Raw genomic sequence first — 27,324 nt, 5'->3', positions numbered from 1 at the left:
AGAATGGATCACTACGCCCCATTCCTCCAATCAGACGATCGGACCGCACAGTGATCACCTCCGCTCACCTCTCGCTGTCAATCCAATTTGCTGTTCTCTGAACCTCCAGGATCCACCACATTGACTAGCGTGGACATCTCGGTCTAGGTGTGTAGTGATCTGCCGGAGTGATAACACGAGGTCTGTCCGGTTGAGGATTCTGTCCCTGACGTGTGTGACAAATGGTGGTAACCGGTGTGTCGGTGAGCAGGAGACGTCGCACAATCATCTCATAACACTGGATCCAATTTTTGAGGCTTCGTGTCGGTAAAAAAAAAAACCTTTGCTTTATATCCCTCCCAATCTTACAGGCTCTGTATACCGATTACTGGAGGTATATATCCTGATCTTTATACTGGTGACTGGAGGTGTATACCCTACTATATATATATATGTATACCCTAGTGATTAGAAGTATATACCCCTGCCCTGTATACTGGTGACTAGAGGTATATACACCCTGCCCTGTATACCGGTGTCTAGACCCCTGCCCTGTATACTGGTGACTAGCAGTATATACGCCTGCCCTATATACCGGTGACTAGAGGTATATACAGTGTTGGCCAATAGTATTGGCACCCCTGCAATTCTGTCAGATAATACTCAGTTTCTTCCAGATAATGATTGCAGTCACAAATTCTTTGGTATTTTCTTCATTTATTTTGTCTTCAATGGAAAACCACAAAAAGAATTGTCAAAAAGCCAAATTGGATATAATTCCACACCAAACATAAAAAAGGGGGTGGACAAAAGTATTGGCACTGTTTGAAAAATCATGTGATGCTTCTGTAATTTGTGTAATTAACAGCACCTGTTACTTACCTGAGGCACCTAACAGGTGGTGGCAATAACTAAATCACACTTGCAGCCAGTTCAAATGGATTAAAGTTGACTCCACCTCTGTCCTGTGTCCTTGTGTGACCACATTGAGCATGGAGAAAAGAAAGAAGACCAAAGAACTGTCTGAGGACTTGTGAGGAAGCATGAGCAATCTCAAGGCTACAAGTCCATCTCCAAAGACCTGAATGTTTCTGTGTCTACCGTGCGCAGTGTCATCAAGAAGTGTAAAGCCCATGGCACTGTGGCTAACCTCCCGAGATGTGGACGCAAAAGAAACACTGACCAGAGATTTCACCGCAAGATTGTGCGGATGGCGGATAAAGAACCTCGACTAACACCCAAACAAGTCCAAGCTGCCCTGCAGTCCGAGGGTACAACAGTGTCACCCCGTACTATCCAGCGTCAGCGTCTGAATGAGAAGGGACTGTATGGGAGGAGACCCAGGAAGACCCCACTTCTTACCCACAGACATAAGCCAGGCTGGAGTTTGCCAAAACTTACCTGAGAAAGCCAAAACCGTTCTGGAAGAATGTTCTCTGGTCAGAGGAGACAAAAGTAGGAAAAGGCCTCAACATAGAGTTTACAGGAAAAAAAGAGGCCTTCAAAGAGAAGAAGACGCCCCCTACAGTCAGACATGGCGGAGATCCCTGATGGTTTGGGGTTGCTTTGCTGCCTCTGGCACTGGACTGCTTGACCGTGTGCATGGCATTATGAAGTCTGAAGACGACCAACACATTGTGCAGCATAATGTAGGGCCCAGTGTGAGAAAGCGGGGTCTCCCTCAGAGGTCAGGGCTCTTCCAGCAGGACAAGGACCCAAAACACACTTCAGGTCAGCACTAGAAAATGGTGGTGAGAGAAAGCCCTGGAGACTTGTAAAGTGGCAGCAATGAGTCCAGCCCTGAATCCCATAGAACACCTGTGGGGGAGGGGGAGAGATCTCTTGGTGGCAGTTTGGAGAAGGCCCCCTTCACATCTCAGGGGGGACCGCGAGCAGGAGCCAAAGAAGAAGGGTCTAAGATTCCAGCAGAGTCTTGTAAGAAACTCATTGCTGGTTAGCGGAAGCGGTTGTGTGCAGTTATTGTGTCTAAAGGTTGTGCTACCAAGTATTAGGCTGAGGGTGCCAATACTTCTGTCCGGCCCATTTTTGGAGTTTTGTGTAAAATGATCAATGATGTGACTTTTTTTTTTCATTCTCTTTTGTGTTTTTTCATTGCAAGCAAAATAACTGAAGATATTACCAAAGAGTTTGTGCTTGTAATCATTATCTGGGGGACACCGAGGATTATCTGACAGAACTGCAGGGGGGGCGATACTTTTGGCCAACACTGTACACCCCTGCCCTGTATAACGGTGACTAGAGGTATATACACTCTGCCTTGTATACCGGTGACTAGCAGTATATACTCCTGCCCTGTATACCGGTGACTAGAGGTATATACACTCTGTCCTGTATACCGGTGACTAGAGGTATATACTTCTGCCTTGTATACCGGTGACTAGCAGTATATACTCCTGCCCTGTATACCGGTGACTAGAGGTATATACACTCTGCCTTGTATACCGGTGACTAGCAGTATATACTCCTGCCCTGTATACCGGTGACTAGAGGTATATACTCCTGCCTTGTATACCGGTGACTAGCAGTATATACACTCTGCCCTGTATACCGGTGACTAGCAGTATATACACTCTGCCCTGTATACCGGTGACTAGAGGTATATACACTCTGCCTTGTATACCGGTGACTAGCAGTATATACACTCTGTCCTGTATACCGGTGACTAGCAGTATATACTCCTGCCCTGTATACCGGTGACTAGCAGTATATACTCCTGCCTTGTATACCGGTGACTAGCAGTATATACACTCTGTCCTGTATACCGGTGACTAGCAGTATATACACTCTGTCCTGTATACCGGTGACTAGCAGTATATACTCCTGCCCTGTATACCGGTGACTAGCAGTATATACACTCTGCCCTGTATACCGGTGACTAGCGGTATATACTCCTGCCCTGTATACCGGTGACTAGCAGTATATACTCCTGCCCTGTATACCGGTGACTAGAGGTATATACACTCTGCCCTGTATACCGGTGACTAGCAGTATATACACTCTGTCCTGTATACCGGTGACTAGCAGTATATACTCCTGCCCTGTATACCGGTGACTAGCAGTATATACTCCTGCCTTGTATACCGGTGACTAGCAGTATATACACTCTGTCCTGTATACCGGTGACTAGCAGTATATACTCCTGCCCTGTATACCGGTGACTAGAGGTATATACACTCTGTCATGTATACCGGTGACTAGCAGTATATACTCCTGCCCTGTATACCGGTGACTAGCAGTATATACTCCTGCCTTGTATACCGGTGACTAGCAGTATATACACTCTGTCCTGTATACCGGTGACTAGCAGTATATACACTCTGCCCTGTATACCGGTGACTAGCAGTATATACTCCTGCCCTGTATACCGGTGACTAGCAGTATATACTCCTGCCTTGTATACCGGTGACTAGAGGTATATACACTCTGCCCTGTATACTGGTGACTAGAGGTATATACACTCTGCCCTGTATACCGGTGACTAGAGGTATATACTCCTGCCCTGTATACCGGTGACTAGAGGTATATACACTCTGCCCTGTATACCGGTGACTAGAGGTATATACACTCTGCCCTGTATACCGGTGACTAGAGGTATATACACTCTGCCCTGTATACCGGTGACTAGCGGTATATACACTCTGCCCTGTATACCGGTGACTAGAGGTATATACAGTCTGCCTTGTATACCGGTGACTAGAGGTATATATTCCTGCCCTGTATACCGGTGACTAGAGGTATATACACTCTGCCCTGTATACCGGTGACTAGCAGTATATACACTCTGTCCTGTATACCGGTGACTAGCAGTATATACACTCTGCCCTGTATACCGGTGACTAGAGGTATATACACTCTGCCCTGTATACCGGTGACTAGAGGTATATACACTCTGCCCTGTATACCGGTGACTAGAGGTATATACTCCTGCCCTGTATACCAGTGACTAGAGGTATATACACTCTGTCCTGTATACCGGTGACTAGAGGTATATACACTCTGCCCTGTATACCGGTGACTAGAGGTATATACACTCTGTCCTGTATACCGGTGACTAGAGGTATATACACTCTGCCCTGTATACCGGTGACTAGCAGTATATGCACTCTGCCCTGTATACCGGTGACTAGCAGTATATGCACTCTGCCCTGTATACCGGTGACTAGCAGTATATACTCCTGCCCTGTATACCGGTGACTAGAGGTATATACACTCTGCCCTGTATACCGGTGACTAGAGGTATATACACTCTGCCCTGTATACCGGTGACTAGAGGTATATACACTCTGCCCTGTATACCGGTGACTAGAGGTATATACTCCTGCCCTGTATACCAGTGACTAGAGGTATATACACTCTGCCCTGTATACCGGTGACTAGAGGTATATACACTCTGCCCTGTATACCGGTGACTAGAGGTATATACACTCTGCCCTGTATACCGGTGACTAGAGGTATATACACTCTGCCCTGTATACCGGTGACTAGCGGTATATACACTCTGTCCTGTATACCGGTGACTAGCAGTATATACACTCTGCCCTGTATACCGGTGACTAGAGGTATATACTCCTGCCCTGTATACCAGTGACTAGAGGTATATACACTCTGCCCTGTATACCGGTGACTAGAGGTATATACACTCTGCCCTGTATACCGGTGACTAGAGGTATATACACTCTGCCCTGTATACCGGTGACTAGAGGTATATACACTCTGCCCTGTATACCGGTGACTAGAGGTATATACTCCTGCCCTGTATACCGGTGACTAGAGGTATATACACTCTGCCCTGTATACCGGTGACTAGAGGTATATACACTCTGCCCTGTATACCGGTGACTAGCAGTATATACACTCTGTCCTGTATACCGGTGACTAGCAGTATATACACTCTGCCCTGTATACCGGTGACTAGAGGTATATACTCCTGCCCTGTATACCGGTGACTAGAGGTATATACACTCTGCCCTGTATACCGGTGACTAGAGGTATATACACTCTGCCCTGTATACCGGTGACTAGAGGTATATACACTCTGCCCTGTATACCGGTGACTAGAGGTATATACACTCTGCCCTGTATACCGGTGACTAGCAGTATATACACTCTGTCCTGTATACCGGTGACTAGCAGTATATACACTCTGCCCTGTATACCGGTGACTAGAGGTATATACTCCTGCCCTGTATACCGGTGACTAGAGGTATATACACTCTGCCCTGTATACCGGTGACTAGAGGTATATACACTCTGCCCTGTATACCGGTGACTAGCAGTATATACACTCTGCCCTGTATACCGGTGACTAGAGGTATATACTCCTGCCCTGTATACCAGTGACTAGAGGTATATACACTCTGCCCTGTATACCGGTGACTAGAGGTATATACACTCTGCCCTGTATACCGGTGACTAGAGGTATATACACTCTGCCCTGTATACCGGTGACTAGAGGTATATACACTCTGCCCTGTATACCGGTGACTAGCAGTATATACACTCTGCCCTGTATACCGGTGACTAGCAGTATATACACTCTGCCCTGTATACCGGTGACTAGAGGTATATACACTCTGCCCTGTATACCGGTGACTAGAGGTATATACACTCTGCCCTGTATACCAGTGACTAGAGGTATATACACTCTGCCCTGTATACCGGTGACTAGCAGTATATACACTCTGTCCTGTATACCGGTGACTAGCAGTATATACACTCTGCCCTGTATACCGGTGACTAGAGGTATATACTCCTGCCCTGTATACCAGTGACTAGAGGTATATACACTCTGCCCTGTATACCGGTGACTAGACCCCTCTCCTCCGCGGCCTCCTCCTCCTCCCCCCGGAGTCTGCGCACTGGCTCCGGGCTCTCAGTACCGGGATACAGGACGCGGCAGGATGAGCCCCGGGCAGGCTGCGAACTAGTCCCGGGTGTGGAGAGCTCGGCGGCCGGGGACACATGAGGCTGTGAGGCGGCGGCAGGATGACGGTTCTCCTCCTCGTCCTGCACCTCAGCCTGCTCGGCCTCGTCACAAGTGAGTACCGGGGAGCAGCAGTCACGGGAGCCGGGGCCCCGCAGCATCAGAACCAGGGGCCGGGGCCCCGCAGCATCAGTACCAGTTACTGTAACCGGGGCCCCGCAGAATCAGTACCAGGGGCCGGGGCTCCGCAGCATCAGTACCAGTTACTGTAACCGGGGCCCCGCAGAATCAGTACCAGGGGCCGGGGCTCCGCAGCATCAGTACCAGTTACTGTAACCGGGGCCCCGCAGCATCAGTACCAGTTACTGTAACCGGGGCCCCGCAGCATCAGAACCAGGGGCCGGGGACTACAGCCGTAGCTGATAGGAATCGGGGAGCAGAGAACATAGGAGTCTGGCCGGGAGAGCAGATGATGTGACTGTATATTTTATATACCCCATGTAGATGTATACTGATAGTCATATAGCTATGTACTGTATATATATATATATATATATATATATATATATACATCAGGTATAATGGTGCAGATACAGAGGAAGAAGGTGTATATATACTGTGTATATAGATATGTACCTTGTGTGTATGTACATGGTGTGTATCCTCTGTGTGTATGTACAAGGTATGTATCCTCTGTGTGTATGTACATAGTGTGCATTCTCTGTATCCTCTGTGTGTATGTACATGGTATGTATCCTCTGTGTGTATGTACACAGTGTGTATCCTCTGTGTGTATGTTCACGGTGTGTATCCTCTGTGTGTATGTACACGGTGTGTATCCTCTGTGTGTATGTATGTGGAGTGTATCCTGTAAATCCTCTGTGTGTATGTACATGGTGTGTATCCTCTGTGTATATGTACAAGGTATGTATCCTCTGTGTGTATGTACATAGTGTGCATTCTCTGTATCCTCTGTGTGTATGTACATGGTATGTATCCTCTGTGTGTATGTACACAGTGTGTATCCTCTGTGTGTATGTTCACGGTGTGTATCCTCTGTGTGTATGTACATGGTATGTATCCTCTGTGTGTATGTACACAGTGTGTATCCTCTGTGTGTATGTACACGGTGTGTATCCTCTGTGTGTATGTACACGGTGTGTATCCTCTGTGTGTATGTACACGGTGTGTATCCTCTGTGTGTATGTACACGGTGTGTATCCTCTGTGTGTATGTACACGGTGTGTATCCTCTGTGTGTATGTATGTGGAGTGTATCCTGTAAATCCTCTGTGTGTATGTACATGGTATGTATCCTCTGTGTATATGTACATGGTATGTATCCTCTGTGTGTATGTACACAGTGTGTATCCTCTGTGTGTATGTACATGGTGTGTATCCTCTGTGTGTATGTACATGGTATGTATCCTCTGTGTGTATGTTCACGATGTGTATCCTCTGTGTGTATGTACACGGTGTGTATCCTCTGTGTGTATGTACATGGTATGTATCCTCTGTGTGTATGTTCACGATGTGTATCCTCTGTGTCTATGTACACGGTTTGAATCCTCTGTGTGTATGTACGTCGAGTGTATCCTGTAAATCCTCTGTGTGTATGTGCACAGTGTGTATTATCTGTGTGTATGTACATGGTGTCTATGCACACAGTGTTTATCCTTTGGGTGTTGAATTCTCTGTGTGTATGTACACGGTGCGTATATCCATTGTGTGTTCAGTCTTCATGTCCATGTACATCAGGGTTTAGTAGTTGCTGGGATCAGCTGTGCCCAGGGTGTCTGCAGCGCCACTACAGGAGGCTTGGGGCAGTACAGAAATCCTATAGAAGTCATTGTACTGTTGAGTGGACGCGTCGGGTCCTCCAGAGGGAGACGCTCTTTGCAGCATTGACGGTCGGTCTGCGCAGGATCTGTGGTCGCCGTCACTGCTGCTCAGCTCAGTCTTGCAGAAGAGGAAGAGGAGAGCGTGTATAATTTATAGGCTGCACGTATCATGTACATTATCTGCCAGGGTATACGGCTGTCACTGGTCATGTGACCTGGGGAGGGACAACACATGGCGGGGGAGAGATGTATACCGTCATATATACCATGTGTGCGTGTGTACCCCTGTACTGGAGCTAACCTATATACTGCCTGCCTGTGTATCTAATCCTATCCTGTGTGATACTGTATACTGAGCTGTGTATCTAATCCTATCCTGTGTGATACTGTATACTGAGCCGTGTATCTAATCCTATCCTGTGTGATACTGTATACTGAGCTGTGTATCTAATCCTATCCTGTGTGATACTGTATACTGAGCTGTGTATCTAATCCTATAGTGTGATACTGTATACTGAGCTGTGTATCTAATCCTATCCTGTGTGATACTGTATACTGAGCTGTGTATCTAATCCTATCCTGTGTGATACTGTATACTGAGCTGTGTATCTAATCCTATCCTGTGTGATACTGTATACTGAGCTGTGTATCTAATCCTATCCTGTGTGATACTGTATACTGAGCTGTGTATCTAATCCTATCCTGTGTGATACTGTATACTGAGATGTGTATCTAATCCTATCCTGTGTGATACTGTATACTGAGCTGTGTATCTAATCCTATAGTGTGATACTGTATACTGAGCTGTGTATCTAATCCTATCCTGTGTGATACTGTATACTGAGCTGTGTATCTAATCCTATAGTGTGATACTGTATACTGAGCTGTGTATCTAATCCTATCCTGTGTGATACTGTATACTGAGCTGTGTATCTAATCCTATCCTGTGTGATACTGTATACTGAGCTGTGTATCTAATCCTATCCTGTGTGATACTGTATACTGAGCTGTGTATCTAATCCTATCCTGTGTGATACTGTATACTGAGATGTGTATCTAATCCTATCCTGTGTGATACTGTATACTGAGCTGTGTATCTAATCCTATCCTGTGTGATACTGTATCCTGAGCCGTGTATCTAATCCTTTCCTGTGTGATACTGTATACTGAGCCGTGTATCTAATCCTATCCTGTGTGATACTGTATACTGAGCTGTGTATCTAATCCTATCCTGTGTGATACTGTATACTGAGCTGTGTATCTAATCCTATCCTGTGTGATACGGTATACTGAGCAGTGTATCTAATCCTATCCTGTGTGATACTGTATACTGAGCTGTGTATCTAATCCTATCCTGTGTGATACTGTATCCTGAGCTGTGTATCTAATCCTTTCCTGTGTGATACTGTATACTGAGCTGTGTATCTAATCCTATCCTGTGTGATACTGTATACTGAGCTGTGTATCTAATCCTATCCTGTGTGATACTGTATACTGAGCTGTGTATCTAATCCTATCCTGTGTGATACTGTATACTGAGCTGTATCTAATCCTATCCTGTGTGATACTGTATATTGAGCTGTGTATCTAATCCTATCCTGTGTGATACTGTATACTGAGCTGTATCTAATCCTATCCTGTGTGATACTGTATACTGAGCTGTATCTAATCCTATCCTGTGTGATACTGTATACTGAGCTGTGTATCTAATCCTATCCTGTGTGATACTGTATACTGAGCTGTGTATCTAATCCTATCCTGTGTGATACTGTATACTGAGCTGTGTATCTAATCCTTTCCTGTGTGATACTGTATACTGAGCTGTGTATCTAATCCTATCCTGTGTGATACTGTATACTGAGCGGTGTATCTAATCCTTTCCTGTGTGATACTGTATACTGAGCTGTGTATCTAATCCTATCCTGTGTGATACTGTATACTGAGCTGTGTATCTAATCCTATCCTGTGTGATACTGTATATTGAGCTGTGTATCTAATCCTATCCTGTGTGATACTGTATACTGAGCTGTATCTAATCCTATCCTGTGTGATACTGTATACTGAGCTGTGTATCTAATCCTATCCTGTGTGATACTGTATACTGAGCAGTGTATCTAATCCTATCCTGTGTGATACTGTATACTGAGCTGTATCTAATCCTATCCTGTGTGATACTGTTTACTGGCTGTGTATCTAATCCTACCATGTGTGATACTGTCTGCTGAGCTGTGTATCTCAGTCTCCCAGGTGTGATGTATCTAAGTCAGCGCCTGTCCATGCTGTGCCACTGACCCTCTGCCCCATCCTCTGACAACCCCCGGGGACTCTGACTCCATTAGTCGATGGCTCCTTGTGTCACAGTGTGAAGCTGTGAAGAGTCCCTGCACTGCTCACCCGGAAAGTGTGAAGCTGTGACCTTCACGGGGCTCCGAGCAGGTGCGGGCGAGCCTGGTACAGCCAAGAATATCTCCTACAGGAAAAGCTGAGTCATTGTGGCCACCATTGTATGACTGTAATCCAGCTCTCCAGGGGTCTGAATGGCTAAGCGTGCTTAATTTATTATTCAAGAGAGACTGAGAATGAACAGGAGGGGGCGCCACAGAGAGGTGGAGCCTTAAACAGGCGAATACAGTCTACTGCTCTCTTGTATCAACCATGTCAGGAGAGGAGAGGCCGACTGTAGGACAGGGGAATACAATCTATTACTATCTGTTATCAGCCATGTGAGGAGAGGAGAGGCCGACTGTAGGACAGGGGAATACAATCTATTACTATCTGTTATCAGCCATGTCAGGAGAGGCCGACTGTAGGACAGGGGAATACAACCTATTACTATCTGTTATCAGCCATGTCAGGAGGGGAGAGGCCGACTGTAGGACAGGGGAATACAATCTATTACTATCTGTTATCAGCCATGTCAGGAGAGGAGAGGCCGACTGTAGGACAGGAGAATACAATCTATTACTATCTGTTATCAGCCATGTGAGGAGAGGAGAGGCCGACTGTAGGACAGGGGAATACAATCTATTACTATCTGTTATCAGCCATGTCAGGAGAGGCCGACTGTAGGACAGGGGAATACAACCTATTACTATCTGTTATCAGCCATGTCAGGAGGGGAGAGGCCGACTGTAGGACAGGGGAATACAATCTATTACTATCTGTTATCAGCCATGTCAGGAGAGGAGAGGCCGACTGTAGGACAGGAGAATACAATCTATTACTATCTGTTATCACCCATGTGAGGAGAGGAGAGGCCGACTGTAGGACAGGGGAATACAATCTATTACTATCTGTTATCAGCCATGTCAGGAGAGGAGAGGCCGACTGTAGGACAGGAGAATACAATCTATTACTATCTGTTATCAGCCATGTCAGGAGAGGAGAGGCCGACTGTAGGACAGGGGAATACAATCTATTACTATCTGTTATCAGCCATGTCAGGAGAGGCCGACTGTAGGACAGGGGAATACAATCTATTACTATCTGTTATCAGCCATGTCAGGAGAGGAGAGGCCGACTGTAGGACAGGGGAATACAATCTATTACTATCTGATATCAGCCATGTCAGGAGAGGAGAGGCCGACTGTAGGACAGGAGAATACAATCTATTACTATCTGTTATCAGCCATGTCAGGAGAGACCGACTGTAGGACAGGGGAATACAATCTATTACTATCTGTTATCAGCTGTGTCAGGAGGGGAGAGGCCGACTGTAGGACAGGGGAATACAATCTATTACTATCTGTTATCAGCCATGTCAGGAGAGGAGAGGCCGACTGTAGGACAGGGGAATACAATCTATTACTATCTGTTATCAGCCATGTCAGGAGAGGCCGACTGTAGGACAGGAGAATACAATCTATTACTATCTGTTATCAGCCATGTCAGGAGAGGAGAGGCCGACTGTAGGACAGGGGAATACAATCTATTACTATCTGTTATCACCCATGTGAGGAGAGGCCGACTGTAGGACAGGGGAATACAATCTATTACTATCTGTTATCAGCCATGTCAGGAGAGGCCGACTGTAGGACAGGGGAATACAATCTATTACTATCTGTTATCAGCCATGTCAGGAGGGGAGAGGCCGACTGTAGGACAGGGGAATACAATCTATTACTGTCTGTTATCAGCCATGTCAGGAGAGGAGAGACCGACTGTAGGACAGGAGAATACAATCTATTACTATCTGTTATCAGCCATGTCAGGAGGGGAGAGGCTGACTGTAGGACAGGAGAATACAATCTATTACTATCTGTTATCAGCCATGTCAGGAGAGGAGAGGCTGACTGTAGGACAGGAGAATACAATCTATTACTATCTGTTATCAGCCATGTCAGGAGAGGCCGACTGTAGGACAGGGGAATACAATCTATTACTATCTGTTATCAGCCATGTCAGGAGAGGAGAGACCGACTGTAGGACAGGAGAATACAATCTATTACTATCTGTTATCAGCCATGTCAGGAGGGGAGAGGCTGACTGTAGGACAGGAGAATACAATCTATTACTATCTGGTATCAGCCATGTCAGGAGAGGCCGACTGTAGGACAGGGGAATACAATCTATTACTATCTGTTATCAGCCATGTCAGGAGGGGAGAGGCTGACTGTAGGACAGGGGAATACAATCTATTACTATCTGGTATCAGCCATGTCAGGAGAGGCCGACTGTAGGACAGGGGAATACAATCTATTACTATCTGTTATCAGCCATGTCAGGAGGGGAGAGGCCGACTGTAGGACAGGGGAATACAATCTATTACTATCTGTTATCAGCCATGTCAGGAGAGGAGAGGCCGACTGTAGGACAGGGGAATACAATCTATTACTATCTGTTATCAGCCATGTCAGGAGAGGAGAGGCCGACTGTAGGACAGGGGAATACAATCTATTACTATCTGTTATCAGCCATGTCAGGAGAGGCCGACTGTAGGACAGGAGAATACAATCTATTACTATCTGTTATCAGCCATGTCAGGAGAGGCCGACTGTAGGACAGGAGAATACAATCTATTACTATCTGTTATCAGCCATGTCAGGAGAGGCCGACTGTAGGACAGGGGAATACAATCTATTACTATCTGTTATCAGCCATGTCAGGAGAGGCCGACTGTAGGACAGGTGAATACAATTTATTACTATCTGTTATCAGCCATGTCAGGAGGGGAGAGGCTGACTGTAGGACAGGGGAATACAATCTATTACTATCTGTTATCAGCCATGTCAGGAGAGGAGAGGCCGACTGTAGGACAGGGGAATACAATCTATTACTATCTGTTATCAGCCATGTCAGGAGGGGAGAGGCTGACTGTAGGACAGGGGAATACAATCTATTACTATCTGTTATCAGCCATGTCAGGAGAGGAGAGACCGACTGTTGTTACCATAATGATTGTTTTTTAGGATGCCTGTGCACGGACACTGAGGAGCGTCTGGTGGAATTCCTTCTGGATCCATCCCGATATAACAAACTGATCCGCCCTGCTACCAATGGATCTGAACAGGTCACCGTTCAACTAATGGTATCCCTGGCTCAACTGATCAGTGTGGTGAGTGATGTCACCGCTCTCTAGTATACAGATAGGCTGTATTCTCAGTGATGTCACTGCTCTCTAGTATACGGATAGGCTGTATTCTCAGTGATGTCACCGCTCTCTAGTATATGGATAGGCTGTATTCTCAGTGATGTCACCGCTTTCTAGTATACGGACAGGCTGTATTCTCTGTGATGTCACCGCTCTCTAGTATATAGATAGGCTGTATACTCAGTGATGTCACCGCTCTCTAGTATACGGATAGGCTGTATACTCAGTGATGTCACCGCTCTCTAGTATACGGATAGGCTGTATTCTCAGTGATGTCACCGCTCTCTAGTATACGGATAGGCTGTATTCTCAGTGATGTCACCGCTCTCTAGTATACGGATAGGCTGTATTCTCAGTGATGTCACCGCTCTCTAGTATACGGATAGGCTGTATTCTCAGTGATGTCACCGCTCTCTAGTATACGGATAGGCTGTATTCTCAGTGATGTCACCGCTCTCTAGTATACGGATAGGCTGTATTCTCAGTGATGTCACCGCTCTCTAGTATACGGATAGGCTGTATTCTCAGTGATGTCACCGCTCTCTAGTATACGGATAGGCTGTATTCTCAGTGATGTCACCGCTCTCTAGTATACGGATAGGCTGTATTCTCAGTGATGTCACCGCTCTCTAGTATACGGATAGGCTGTATTCTCAGTGATGTCACCGCTCTCTAGTATACGGATAGGCTGTATTCTCAGTGATGTCACCGCTCTCTAGTATACGGATAGGCTGTATTCTCAGTGATGTCACCGCTCTCTAGTATACGGATAGGCTGTATTCTCAGTGATGTCACCGCTCTCTAGTATACGGATAGGCTGTATTCTCAGTGTTGCCACCGCTCTCTAGTATACTGTTAATAACAGGACTTTCTGTTTGTATTTAGCATGAGCGGGAGCAGATAATGACGACGAATGTTTGGCTGACTCAGGTGCGTTCCCTCTTCTCTCCTCCGTTGGTGTTCGGTTCTGTCTCTTTCCTCACAATCCCGTCTCGTCTTTTCCGCTGCAGGAATGGGAGGATTACAGACTGACCTGGAACCCAGATGAGTTCGACAACATGAAGAAAGTGCGTTTGCCATCCAAACATATTTGGCTCCCGGACGTCGTCCTTTACAACAAGTGAGTGCAGGCGCCCCCTACAGCTCGGTTACTGGAGAACAAGGACAGGGCGGGGTATGTAACGGTCAGTGCCACAATCTGTACTGGACCTGGAGATTGTCCGATCAACTGATCAACAAATCCTTCCCTAGTCTCCTGGTCCAGACTTGGCTGTGTGGAACCAACTATAGCACATCATCATAATATGTTATATGATAAGAGTACATCACCCCCTAGTGGCTATATGCGGGGTTGTACTAACAAATAGAGTATGTATAACCCTATGAAGACGCTGCTCAGGACCTCTCATTGGGGGATCTCTTCACCCTGGTTAATAAAGGTTGGGGGGTTAATGAGGCAGTTCAATTTAGTGCCCCAATACTGGAGCAGTTCTGTGGAGTAGAAGGTGGCAGCTTGTTAGCAGATCCCTGTAGTAATTCAGATCCCACAGCAGATCCCTTTAGTAATTCAGATCCCACAGCAGATCCCTTTAGTAATTCAGATCCCACACCAGATCCTTGTAAATATTAAAAAAAAAACAAAAAAACTTGATGGTCTTCAGTAGTTGATACCTTTTTGATGGCTAACTCATAATGAGGACAAATTACTGACGTTTCGGAACCTCTTGGGTCCTTTATCAGAGTAAATTTAAAACATTTCTGAAGGAGCAGATTTATATACAGAGCAGGCACATGGGGTGTTAGAATTCCAGGAGGAAGGAGGGGGGGGTGTTAGTAATTGGTAGAGACAATGTAAACACTTACAGGTCCTTATCAGTTCACACTTTCCTGTAAAGAGACATGAAACTCTGTGACACGTTCAATCCACACTCCAGTGTCTGATGCAGGGTCATGAATTTACACTCATGAATGCATCGTTCTCTCTTTGATCTGAAATTCCCTCTCAAAACCAAAATTTTCATGTGATCGGTGATATTATGATCCTCATTGCAGAAATGTTTTGATACCGGGAGGTCCAGTCTTCGTTCTTTAATAGTATGGCGATGTGAGTTCATCCGCATTCTAAGCTGCTGGCCGGTCTCTCCAACATACAGATTATCAGTGGAACATTTGATGCATATTATTAAATACACCACATTGGGGCAGGTTTTGCAACGTTGCTGACCGCATGGAAATGATCCTGTGTTAGTTGGAGGTGACAGTGAGCTGCTGACAACCATATTCCTGAGGTTTGGTGGCTGTCTATAGCACAGGAGAGGGGGGTCTGGAAATATGGATTTTAGACGGTTGTCTTTTTGCAGTAGTGGATGTAATTTGCGTGTGATTCCTCTCAGCGTCTCCAGGTGGGGGTTGTATGTGACAACCAGGGGCACTTGATTGTTTTCCTTTTTGGTATTGTATCTTAATAACTCCGATCTTGGTATCCTGGTGGCCCTGGTGATTTGGTTATCAATTGTTCTTGGATAGTAACCCTGCCTCCAGAATGTGTCTCTGAGGCCTACAAGGTGTTCGTCTCTATCTGCAGGGTCTGAACATATGCGATGGTATCTGATGGCCTGGCTGTATACAATGGAGTTCTTTATGTGTTTTGGATGAAAGCTATCCCATCTTAGGTAGGTAGGGCGGTCAATCGGCTTCCGATACAGCGATGTCTCAATTTTGTTGTCTTGTATCTTGATGACTGTGTCCAGGAAGTTTATTTCCGAGAAGTGCTCTCCTGTGCTACAGACAGCCACCAAACCTCAGGAATATGGTTGTCAGTAGCTCCCTGTCACCCCCAACTAACACAGGATCATTTCCATGCGGTCAGCAACGTTGCAAAACCTGCCCTCACATACTAACGACTGACAGGATAAAGATACCAAACTCGAACAAGGAATATAAAATCCCAGGTACGTCCACCTGCAGCACACCCAATGTGGTGTATTTAATAATATGCACCAAATGTTCCACTGATAATCTGTATGTTGGAGAGACCGGACAGCAGCTTAGAATGCGGATGAACTTACATCACCATACTATTAAAGAACGAAGAATGGACCTTCCCGTATCAAAACATTTCTGCAATGAGGATCATAATATCACCAATCACATGAAAATTTTGGTTTTGAAAGGGAATTTCAGATCAAAGAGAGAACGATGCATTCATGAGTGTAAATTCATGACCCTGCATCAGACACTGGAGTGTGGATTGAACGTGTCACAGAGTTTCATGTCTCTTTACAGGAAAGTGTGAACTGATAAGGACCTGTAAGTGTTTACATTGTCATTACCAATTACTAACAACCCCCCCCCCCCTTCCTCCTGGAATTCTAACACCCCATGTGCCTTCTCTGCATATAAATATGCATCCTTCAGAAATGTTTTAAATTTACTCTGATAAAGGACCCAAGAGGTTCCGAAACGTTGTAATCTGTCATCATTATGAGTTAGCCATCAAAAAGGTATCAACTACTGAAGACGATCAAGTTTTTTTGTTTTTTTTAAATTTCCAACCCACTGGCTAATGGTACAAGAACAAACATTTTCCAGATCCTTGTAGTAATTCAGACTCCACAGTAGATCCATGTAGTAATTCAGATCCCTGTAGTAATTCAGACTCACAGCAGATCCCTGTAGTAATTCAGATCTCACAGCAGATCCCTTTAGTAATTCAGACTCCACAGCAGATCCCTGTAGTAATTCAGATCCCACAGCAGATCCCTGTAGTAATTCAGACTCCACAGTAGATCCATGTAGTAATTCAGATCCCACAGCAATTCCCTGTAGTAATTCAGATCTCACACCAGATCCCTGTAGTAATTCAGACTCCACAGTAGATCCCTGTAGTAATTCAGATCCCACAGCAGATCCCTGTAGTAATTCAGACTCCACAGCAGATCCCTGTAGTAATTCCAATCCCTATAGTAATTCAGATCCCACAGCAGATCCCTGTAGTAATTCAGACTCCACAGCAGATTATAGTAATTCAGATCCCACAGCAGATCCCTGTAGTAATTCAGATCTCACAGCAGATCCCTTTAGTAATTCAGACTCCACAGCAGATCCCTGTAGTAATTCAGATCCCACAGCAGATCGCTTTAGTAATTCAGACTCCACAGTAGATCCATGTAGTAATTCAGATCCCACAGCAATTCCCTGTAGTAATTCAGATCTCACACCAGATCCCTGTAGTAATTCAGACTCCACAGTAGATCCCTGTAGTAATTCAGATCCCACAGCAGATCCCTGTAGTAATTCAGACTCCACAGCAGATCCCTGTAGTAATTCCAATCCCTATAGTAATTCAGATCCCACAGCAGATCCCTGTAGTAATTCAGACTCCACAGCAGATCCCTGTAGTAATTCAGACTCCACAGAAGATTACTATAGTAATTCAGACTCCACAGCAGATCCCTATAGTAATTCAGATCCCACATCAGATCCCTGTAGTAATTCAGACTCCACAGTAGATCCCTGTAGTAATTCAGATCCCACAGCCGATTCCTGCAGTAATTCAGACCCCACAGCAGATCACTGTAGTAATTCCAATCCCTATAGTAATTCAGATCCTACAGCAGATCCCTGTTGTAATTCACACTCCACAGCAGATCCCTGTAGTAATTCAGATCCCACAGCAGATCCCTGTAGTAATTTAGATCCCTATAATAATTCAAACTCCACAGCAGATCCCTATAGTAATTCAGATCCCACAGCAGATGCCTATAGTAATTCAGACTCTACAGCAAATCTCTGTAGTAATTCAGATCCCACAGCAGATCCCTGTAGTAATTCAGACTCCACACCAGATCCTTATAGTAATTCAGACCCCACAGCAGATCCCTATAGTAATTCAGATCCCACAGCAGATCCCTGTAGCAATTCAGATCCCACAGCAATTCCCTGTAGTAATTCAGATCCCACACCAGATCCCTGTAGCAATTCAGATCCCACAGCAATTCCCTGTAGTAATTCAGATCCCACAGCAGATACCTTCAGTAAATCAGACTCCACAGCAGATCCCTATAGTAATTCAGTCCCCATAGCAGATCCCTGTAGTAATTCAGATCCCACAGCAGATCCCTGTAGTAATTCAGATCCCACAGAAGATCCCTGTAGTAATTCAGACTCCACAGTAGATCCCTGTAGTAATTCAGATCCCACAGAAGATCCCTGTAGTAACTCAGATCCCACAGCAGATCCCTATTGTAATTGAGACCCCATAGCAGAACCCTATAGTAATTCAGACTCCACAGCAGATCCCTGTAGTAATTCAGATCCCTATATTAATTCATACTCCACAGCAGATTCCTGTAGTAATTCAGATCCCACAGCAGATCCCTATAGTAATTCAGATCCCACAGCAGATCCCTTTAGTAATTCAGATCCCTATAGTAATTCAGACTATACAGCAGATCCCCATAGTAATTCAGAACCTAAATCAGATCCCTATAGTAATTAACGCCCCACACCAGATCCCTGTAGTAATTCAGACTCCACAGCAGATCCTTATAGTAATTCAGATCCCACTGCAGATCCCTATAGTAATTCAGCCTCCACGGCAGATCCCTATAGTAATTCCGATACCACAGCAATTCCCTTTAGTAATTCAGATCCCCCAGCAGATCCCTATACTAATTCAGCCTCCACAGCAATTCCCTTTAGTAATTCAGATCCCACAGCAGATCCCTTTAGTAATTCAGATCCCACAGCAGATCCCTATAGTAATTCAGACTCCACAGCAGATCTCTGTAGTAATTCAGATCCCACAGCAGATCCCTGTAGTAATTCAGATCCCACAGCAGATCACTGTAGCAATTCAGATCCCACAGCAGATACCTTCAGTAAATCAGACTCCACACCAGATCCCTGTAGTAATTCAGACTCCACAGCAGATCCCTATAGTAATTCAGTCCCCATAGCAGATCCCTGTAGTAATTCAGATCCCACAGCAGATCCCTGTAGTAATTCAGACTCCACAGCAGATCCCTATAGTAATTCAGACCCCACAGCAGATCCCTATAGTAATTCAGAACCTAAATCAGATCCCTATAGTAATTCAGATACCACACCAAATCCCTGTAGTAATTCAGACTCCACAGCAGATCCCTGTAGTAATTCAGATCCCACAGCAGATCTCTGTAGTAATTCAGATACCACAGCAGATCCCTATAGTAATTTAGACCCCACAGCAGATCCCTATAGTAATTCAGAACCTAAATCATATCCCTGTAGTAATTCAGATCCCACAGCAGATCCCTATAGTAATTCAGATCCCACACCAGATCCCTGTAGTAATACAGATCCCACAGCAGATCCTTATTGTAATTGAGACCCCATAGCAGAACCCTATAGTAATTCAGACTCCACAGCAGATCCCTGTAGTAATTCAGATACCACACCAGATCCCTGTAGTAATTCAGATCCCACAGCAGATCCCTATAGTAATTCAGATCCCACAGCAGATTCCTGTAGTAATTCAGATCCCTATATTAATTCATACTCCACTGCAGATCCCTATAGTAATTCAGATACCACAGCAATTCCCTTTAGTAATTCAGATCCCACAGCAGATCCCTGTAGTAATTCAGATCCCTATAGTAATTCAGACTCCACAGCAGATCCCTATAGTAATTCAGACTCCACAGCAGATCTCTGTAGTAATTCAGATCCCACAGCAGATCCCTGTAGTAATTCAGACTCCACACCAGATCCTTCTAGTAATTCAGATCCCACAGCAGATCCTTATAGTAATTCAGATTCCACAGCAGATCCCTGTAGTAATTCAGATCCCACAGCAGATCCCTGTAGCAATTCAGATCCCACAGCAATTCCCTGTAGTAATTCAGATCCCACAGCAGATACCTTCAGTAAATCCGACTCCACAGCAGATCCCTATAGTAATTCAGTCCCCATAGCAGATCCCTGTAGTAATTCAGATCCCACAGCAGATCCCTGTAGTAATTCAGAACCTAAATCAGATCCCTATAGTAATTCAGATACCACACCAAATCCCTGTAGTAATTCAGACTCCACAGCAGATCCCTGTAGTAATTCAGATCCCACAGCAGATCTCTAGTAATTCAGATACCACTGCAGATCCCTATAGTAATTCAGAACCTAAATCAGATCCCTATAGTAATTCAGGCCCCACACCAGATCCCTGTAGTAATTCAGACTCCACAGCAGATCCCTGTAGTAATTCAGCCTCCACAGCAGTCCTGTAGTAATTCAGATCCCACAGCAGATCCCTGTAGTAATTCAGAACCTAAATCAGATCCCTAGAGTAATTCAGACCCCACACCAGATCCCTATAGTAATTCAGACTCCAGAGCAGATCCCTGTAGTAATTCAGAACCTAAATCAGATCCCTATAGTAATTCAGACCCCACACCAGATCCCTATAGTAATTCAGACCCCACACCAGATCCCTATAGTAATTCAGACTCCACAGCAGATCCTTGTAGTAATTCAGAACCTAAATTAGATCCCTATAGTAATTCAGACCCCCACCACTGCTGTTCAGTGCAATGCCTAGTGAGCTGCAGTATTTGCTTCTGTACACTGTGCTCTGACCTGCTGATGGGGTTACTGGGTGTTGAACCTGACTTAGCCGATGTTGGTGACTTGTCCTAAGGAGAACCCCGTTCATTAATTCATCCTGCAGGAAACACTCCTAAATTCATTCACGCCCTATCTCAGGTGGTGTTAATGTCAAATGTACAGATCCTTTTTGTACAGAACCTCCCGTCCTTTTCAGACAGATCCTCCCCTCCTTGTCGCACAGAACCTCCCGTCCTTTTCAGACAGAACCTCCCGTCCTTTTCAGACAGATCCTCCCCTCCTTTTCACACAGAACCTCCCGTCCTTTTCAGACAGAACCTCCCGTCCTTTTCAGACAGATCCTCCCCTCCTTGTCGCACAGAACCTCCCGTCCTTGTCGCACAGAACCTCCCGTCCTTTTCAGACAGAACCTCCCGTCCTTGTCGCGCAGAACCTCCCGTCCTTGTCGCGCAGAACCTCCCGTCCTTGTCGCGCAGAACCTCCCGTCCTTGTTGTTGTATAGAACCTCCCATCCTTGTTGTATACGGCCTCCCGTCCTTGTGGTACAGAGCCTCCCGCCCTTGTCGTACAGAACCTTCCGTCCTTGTACAGATCGGATCCTCCCGTCCTTGTACAGTACCTCTCGTCCTTGTCCTACAGATCCTCCCATCCTTGTTGTACAGAACTTCCCGTCCTTGTACAGAACCTCCCGTCCTTATGGTACAGAGCCTCCTGTCCTTGTATAGAACCTCCCGTCCTTGTTGTACAGAATCTCCCATCCTTGTCGTACAGAACCTCCCCTTCTTGTCATACAGAGCCTCCCGTCCTTGTATAGAACCTCCCGCCCTTGTAGTACAGAGCCTCATCTCCTTGTTGTACAGAACCTCCCGTCCTTGTGTAGAACCTCCCGTCCTTGTATAGAACCTCCCGTCCTTGTTGTACAGAGCCTCCCGTCCTTGTCGTTGTACAGAGCCTCCCATCCTTGTACAGAGCCTCCCGTCCTTGTTATATAGAACCTCCCGTCCTTGTATAGAACCTCCCGTCCTTGTTGTACAGAGCCTCCCGTCCTTGTCGTTGTACAGAGCCTCCCATCCTTGTACAGAGCCTCCCGTCCTTGTGGTATAGAACCTCCCATCCTTGTACAGAGCCTCCCGTCCTTGTTGTTGTATAGAACCTCCCATCCTTGTTGTATACGGCCTCCCGTCCTTGTGGTACAGAGCCTCCCGCCCTTGTCGTACAGAACCTTCCGTCCTTGTACAGATCGGATCCTCCCGTCCTTGTACAGTACCTCTCGTCCTTGTCCTACAGATCCTCCCATCCTTGTTGTACAGAACTTCCCGTCCTTGTACAGAACCTCCCGTCCTTATGGTACAGAGCCTCCTGTCCTTGTATAGAACCTCCCGTCCTTGTTGTACAGAATCTCCCATCCTTGTCGTACAGAACCTCCCCTTCTTGTCATACAGAGCCTCCCGTCCTTGTATAGAACCTCCCGCCCTTGTAGTACAGAGCCTCATCTCCTTGTTGTACAGAACCTCCCGTCCTTGTGTAGAACCTCCCGTCCTTGTATAGAACCTCCCGTCCTTGTTGTACAGAGCCTCCCGTCCTTGTCGTTGTACAGAGCCTCCCATCCTTGTACAGAGCCTCCCGTCCTTGTTATATAGAACCTCCCGTCCTTGTATAGAACCTCCCGTCCTTGTTGTACAGAGCCTCCCGTCCTTGTCGTTGTACAGAGCCTCCCATCCTTGTACAGAGCCTCCCGTCCTTGTGGTATAGAACCTCCCATCCTTGTACAGAGCCTCCCCGTCCTTGTGGTACAGAGCCTCCCGTCCTTGTGGTACAGAGCCTCCGTCCTTGTCACACAGAACCTCCTATCCTTGTTGTATAGATCCTTCCGTCCTTGTCGTTGTACAGAACCTCCCGTCCTTGTGGTACAGAGCCTCATCTCCTTGTTGTAAAGAACCTCCCGTCCTTGTCATACAGAACCTCCCGTCCTTGTTGTACAGAACCTCCCGTCCTTGTCATACAGAGCCTCCTCTCCTTGTCGTACAGAACCTCCCGTCCTTGTCATACAGAACCTTCCGCCCTTGTGGTACAGAGCCTCCCGTCCTTGTTGTACAGAACCTCCCGTCCTTGTCATACAGAGCCTCCTCTCCTTGTCGTACAGAACCTCCCGTCCTTGTCATACAGAGCCTCCTCTCCTTGTTGTACAGAACTTCCCATCCTTGTACAGAACCTCCCGTCCTTATGGTACAGAGCCTCCTGTCCTTGTATAGAACCTCCCGTCCTTGTTGTACAGAATCTGCCATCCTTGTCGTACAGAGCCTCCCCTTCTTGTTGTACAGAGCCTCCTGTCCTTGTATAGAACCTCCCGCCCTTGTTGTACAGAATCTCCCATCCTTGTCGTACAGAGCCTCCTGTCCTTGTATAGAACCTCCTGCCCTTGTGGTACAGAGCCTCATCTCCTTGTCGTACAGAACCTCCTGTCCTTGTATAGAACCTTGTACACAGACTAACAACGCTTCGTTTTCTTCCAGCGCTGACGGGATGTATGAGGTTTCCTTCTACTCCAATGCGGTGGTCTCCTACGACGGGAGCATCTTCTGGCTTCCTCCCGCCATCTACAAGAGTGCCTGTAAGATCGAGGTCAAGCACTTCCCCTTTGACCAGCAGAACTGCACCATGAAGTTCCGATCGTGGACGTACGACCGCACAGAGCTCGACTTGGTGCTGAAAAGTGACGTGGCCAGCCTGGACGACTTCACCCCCAGCGGAGAATGGGACATCATCGCCCTGCCAGGGAGGAGGAACGAGAACCCCGAGGACTCCACCTACGTGGATATCACCTACGACTTCATCATTAGACGCAAGCCGCTATTCTACACCATCAACCTCATCATCCCCTGCATCCTCATCACCTCGCTGGCCATCTTGGTCTTTTACCTGCCCTCAGACTGTGGTGAGAAGATGACGCTCTGTATTTCTGTGCTCCTGGCACTCACTGTCTTCTTATTGCTTATATCTAAGATTGTGCCCCCTACGTCCCTGGATGTCCCACTCGTCGGGAAGTACCTGATGTTCACCATGGTCCTCGTGACGTTTTCCATTGTCACCAGCGTCTGCGTCCTCAACGTTCACCACCGCTCCCCCACCACACACACCATGCCGCCGTGGGTGAAGGTCGTCTTCCTGGACAAGCTGCCCACGCTCCTATTCATGAAACAACCCAGGCAGAACTGCGCCCGGCAGCGCCTACGCCAGCAGAGGCAGAGCCAGGAGAGGGCGACGGGGAGCTTCTTCCTCCGAGATAGCGCCAAATCGTGCACCTGTTATGTCAACCAAGCCACAGTCAAAAAATATGGTGGCGGGGCGCTGCCGGAATTACCGGAGGGGGTGAACGGCTTCCGGGATAGGCAGGGAAAAGTCCGGCAATGTCTTTGCGGTCTGGAGGAGGCCGTGGACGGAGTGCGCTTCATCGCAGACCACATGAAGAGTGAGGATGACGATCAGAGCGTGAGTATACTGACAACCAGCCTGTATATATCATGTGTGAGGGGTTGTCACAGCCCCGCCCCCTGTTACTGACAACCAGCCTGTATATATCATGTGTGAGGGGTTGTCACAGCCCCGCCCCCTGTTACTGACAACCAGCCTGTATATATCATGTCTGAGGGGTTGTCACAGCCCCGCCCCCTGTTACTGACAACCAGCTGTATATATCATGTGTGAGGGGTTGTCACAGCCCCGCCCCCTGTTACTGACAACCAGCCTGTATATATCATGTGTGAGAGGTTGTCACAGCCCCGCCCCCTGTTACTGACAACCAGCTGTATATATCATGTGTGAGAGGTTGTCACAGCCCCGCCCCCTGTTACTGACAACCACCTGTATATATCATGTCTGAGAGGTTGTCACAGCCCCGCCCCCTGTTACTGACAACCAGCCTGTATATATCATGTCTGAGGGGTTGTCACAGCCCCGCCCCCTGTTACTGACAACCAGCCTGTATATATCATGTGTGAGGGGTTGTCACAGCCCCGCCCCCTGTTACTGACAACCAGCCTGTATATATCATGTCTGAGAGGTTGTCACAGCCCCGCCCCCTGTTACTGACAACCAGCCTGTATATATCATGTCTGAGAGGTTGTCACAGCCCCGCCCCCTGTTACTGACAACCAGCCTGTATATATCATGTCTGAGAGGTTGTCACAGCCCCGCCCCCTGTTACTGACAACCAGCCTGTATATATCATGTGTGAGGGGTTGTCACAGCCCCGCCCCCTGTTACTGACAACCAGCCTGTATATATCATGTCTGAGAGGTAGTCACAGCCCCGCCCCCTGTTACTGACAACCAGCCTGTATATATTATATCTGACAGGTTGTCACAGCCCCGCCCCCTGTTACTGACAACCAGCTGTATATATCATGTCTGAGAGGTTGTCACAGCCCCGCCCCCTGGTACTGACAACCAGCCTGTATATATCATGTCTGAGAGGTTGTCACAGCCCCGCCCCCTGTTACTGACAACCAGCCTGTATATATTATATCTGACAGGTTGTCACAGCCCCGCCCCCTGTTACTGACAACCACCTGTATATATCATGTCTGAGAGGTAGTCACATCCCCGCCCCCTGTCACTGACAACCAGCCTGTATATATCATGTCTGAGAGGTAGTCACAGCCCCGCCCCCTGGTACTGACAACCAGCCTGTATATATCATGTCTGAGAGGTTGTCACAGCCCCGCCCCCTGGTACTGACAACCAGCTGTATATATCATGTCTGAGAGGTTGTCACAGCTCCGCCCCGTTACTGACACCCAGCCTGTATATATCATGTGTGAGAGGTTGTCACAGCCCCGCCCCCTGGTACTGACAACCAGCCTGTATATATCATGTGTGAGAGGTTGTCACAGCCCCGCCCCCTGTTACTGACAACCAGCTGTATATATCATGTCTGAGAGGTATTCACAGCCCCGCCCCCTGTCACTGACAACCAGCCTGTATATATCATGTCTGAGAGGTAGTCACAGCCCCGCCCCCTGTTACTGACAACCAGCTGTATATATCATGTCTGAGAGGTTGTCACAGCCCCGCCCCCTGTTACTGACAACCAGCCTGTATATATCATGTCTGAGAGGTAGTCACAGCCCCGCCCCCTGTTACTGACAACCAGCCTGTATATATCATGTCTGAGAGGTTGTCACAGCCCCGCCTCCTGTTACTGACAACCAGCCTGTATATATCATGTCTGAGAGGTTGTCACAGCCCCGCCCCCTGTAACTAACATACGATTTGTCGCCATGTGACATTTATGTCTCCGCCCACTGCAGGTGAGCGAGGACTGGAAGTACGTGGCCATGGTGATTGACCGCCTCTTCCTGTGGATCTTCGTCTTTGTCTGTGTCTTCGGGACGATTGGCATGTTCCTGCAGCCGCTCTTCCAGAACTACACATCGAACACGTTACTACAGCTGAACCACGCAGTTCCCGCCTCCAACTAATCTTGCAGGGGGGCGCACTCACCATGCTGCAACCTGAACATGGACATGACTTATTAAGAATAAACTAAACTGATGCTCTTCCAGCCAAAACCACATGAGCTAACCCTTTACTCTTGTCCAGGGGCGAGGCGAGGCGCGCCCCCCCATCACCACTCTTACTATAGGATTTCTGCCAAGGACAGGCCCTTCACCGATGGAAGCTTCATGATGATGGCAAAGATCCCAGCACAACCCGAAAAACAAGGAGGGGGAGGGGGGGCGTGTATCATGCGGAAATCACTTCTTATTCCGAGCAATAAAACACGAGGGGGAAAAGCTGCAGCCAAGGCCGCAAACTCTGTCTGTACGTCAGGAATGGAAAGTTGGTCGCCGGGTACAGGGTTCTCCCATCCTTGGAAATCTGCAAACTGTGCTGCACAATTCTCTTTATGTGCTCTCTGATGGAGAACTGTGCAGCACTTACAGATTTTCACCACGTTCACGCTCTCTGCTTGCTGTTATTGAGCCAGCAAGCAGAGAGTTGATGGAAGGGGCCGGCTGGAGGACCTCTATACTGGGGAGGATCACTTTGCACCCCTGTATTTAGAAATGTGTCCCTTCTCTCTCCCCCCCGGGGTCATCTCTTTCCCCTCTCCTTGCCCCTCACCTGTTTGGTCCCCGTAGTTCTGCACCCGTCTGTTGTATTGTAGGAGCGCTGACCGGGCGGCCGCCACTCACCCATGTCATGTGACCCCAGGACTGAGATCACTTATTCCATAATTTTCAGAGGGGGGAAAAGATTTGTACGTGGGGATGCAGTCAGCGCCGCACACAACCCCCCCATCCCCCATGTGCGAGCTCAGGGGCCGGGCGTACACTGTTCACCGCAGGTTCTCATATAAAAGGATAAA

At 47.1% G+C, this 27,324-nt stretch overlaps 1 protein-coding gene across 1 annotated transcript; it reads left to right on the top strand.

Moving 5' to 3' along the window:
- The first annotated feature begins 5,874 nt into the window (after nt 1-5,874).
- CHRNB2 (cholinergic receptor nicotinic beta 2 subunit) lies at nt 5,875-27,324 on the top strand. Its single transcript, XM_075283324.1, has 6 exons — nt 5,875-6,037; nt 13,172-13,317; nt 14,239-14,283; nt 14,364-14,473; nt 23,469-24,444; nt 26,264-27,324. Exons 1-6 carry the CDS (start codon nt 5,986-5,988, stop codon nt 26,432-26,434), a joined length of 1,500 nt encoding a protein of 499 aa, XP_075139425.1. The 5' UTR covers nt 5,875-5,985; the 3' UTR covers nt 26,435-27,324.

Source organism: Leptodactylus fuscus, chromosome 7, assembly GCF_031893055.1.
Source record: "Leptodactylus fuscus isolate aLepFus1 chromosome 7, aLepFus1.hap2, whole genome shotgun sequence".
Classification (NCBI taxonomy): domain Eukaryota; kingdom Metazoa; phylum Chordata; class Amphibia; order Anura; family Leptodactylidae; genus Leptodactylus; species Leptodactylus fuscus.
The sequence above is the reverse complement of the archived record's forward strand: the minus strand, read 5'-3'. Positions and strand labels throughout refer to the sequence as shown.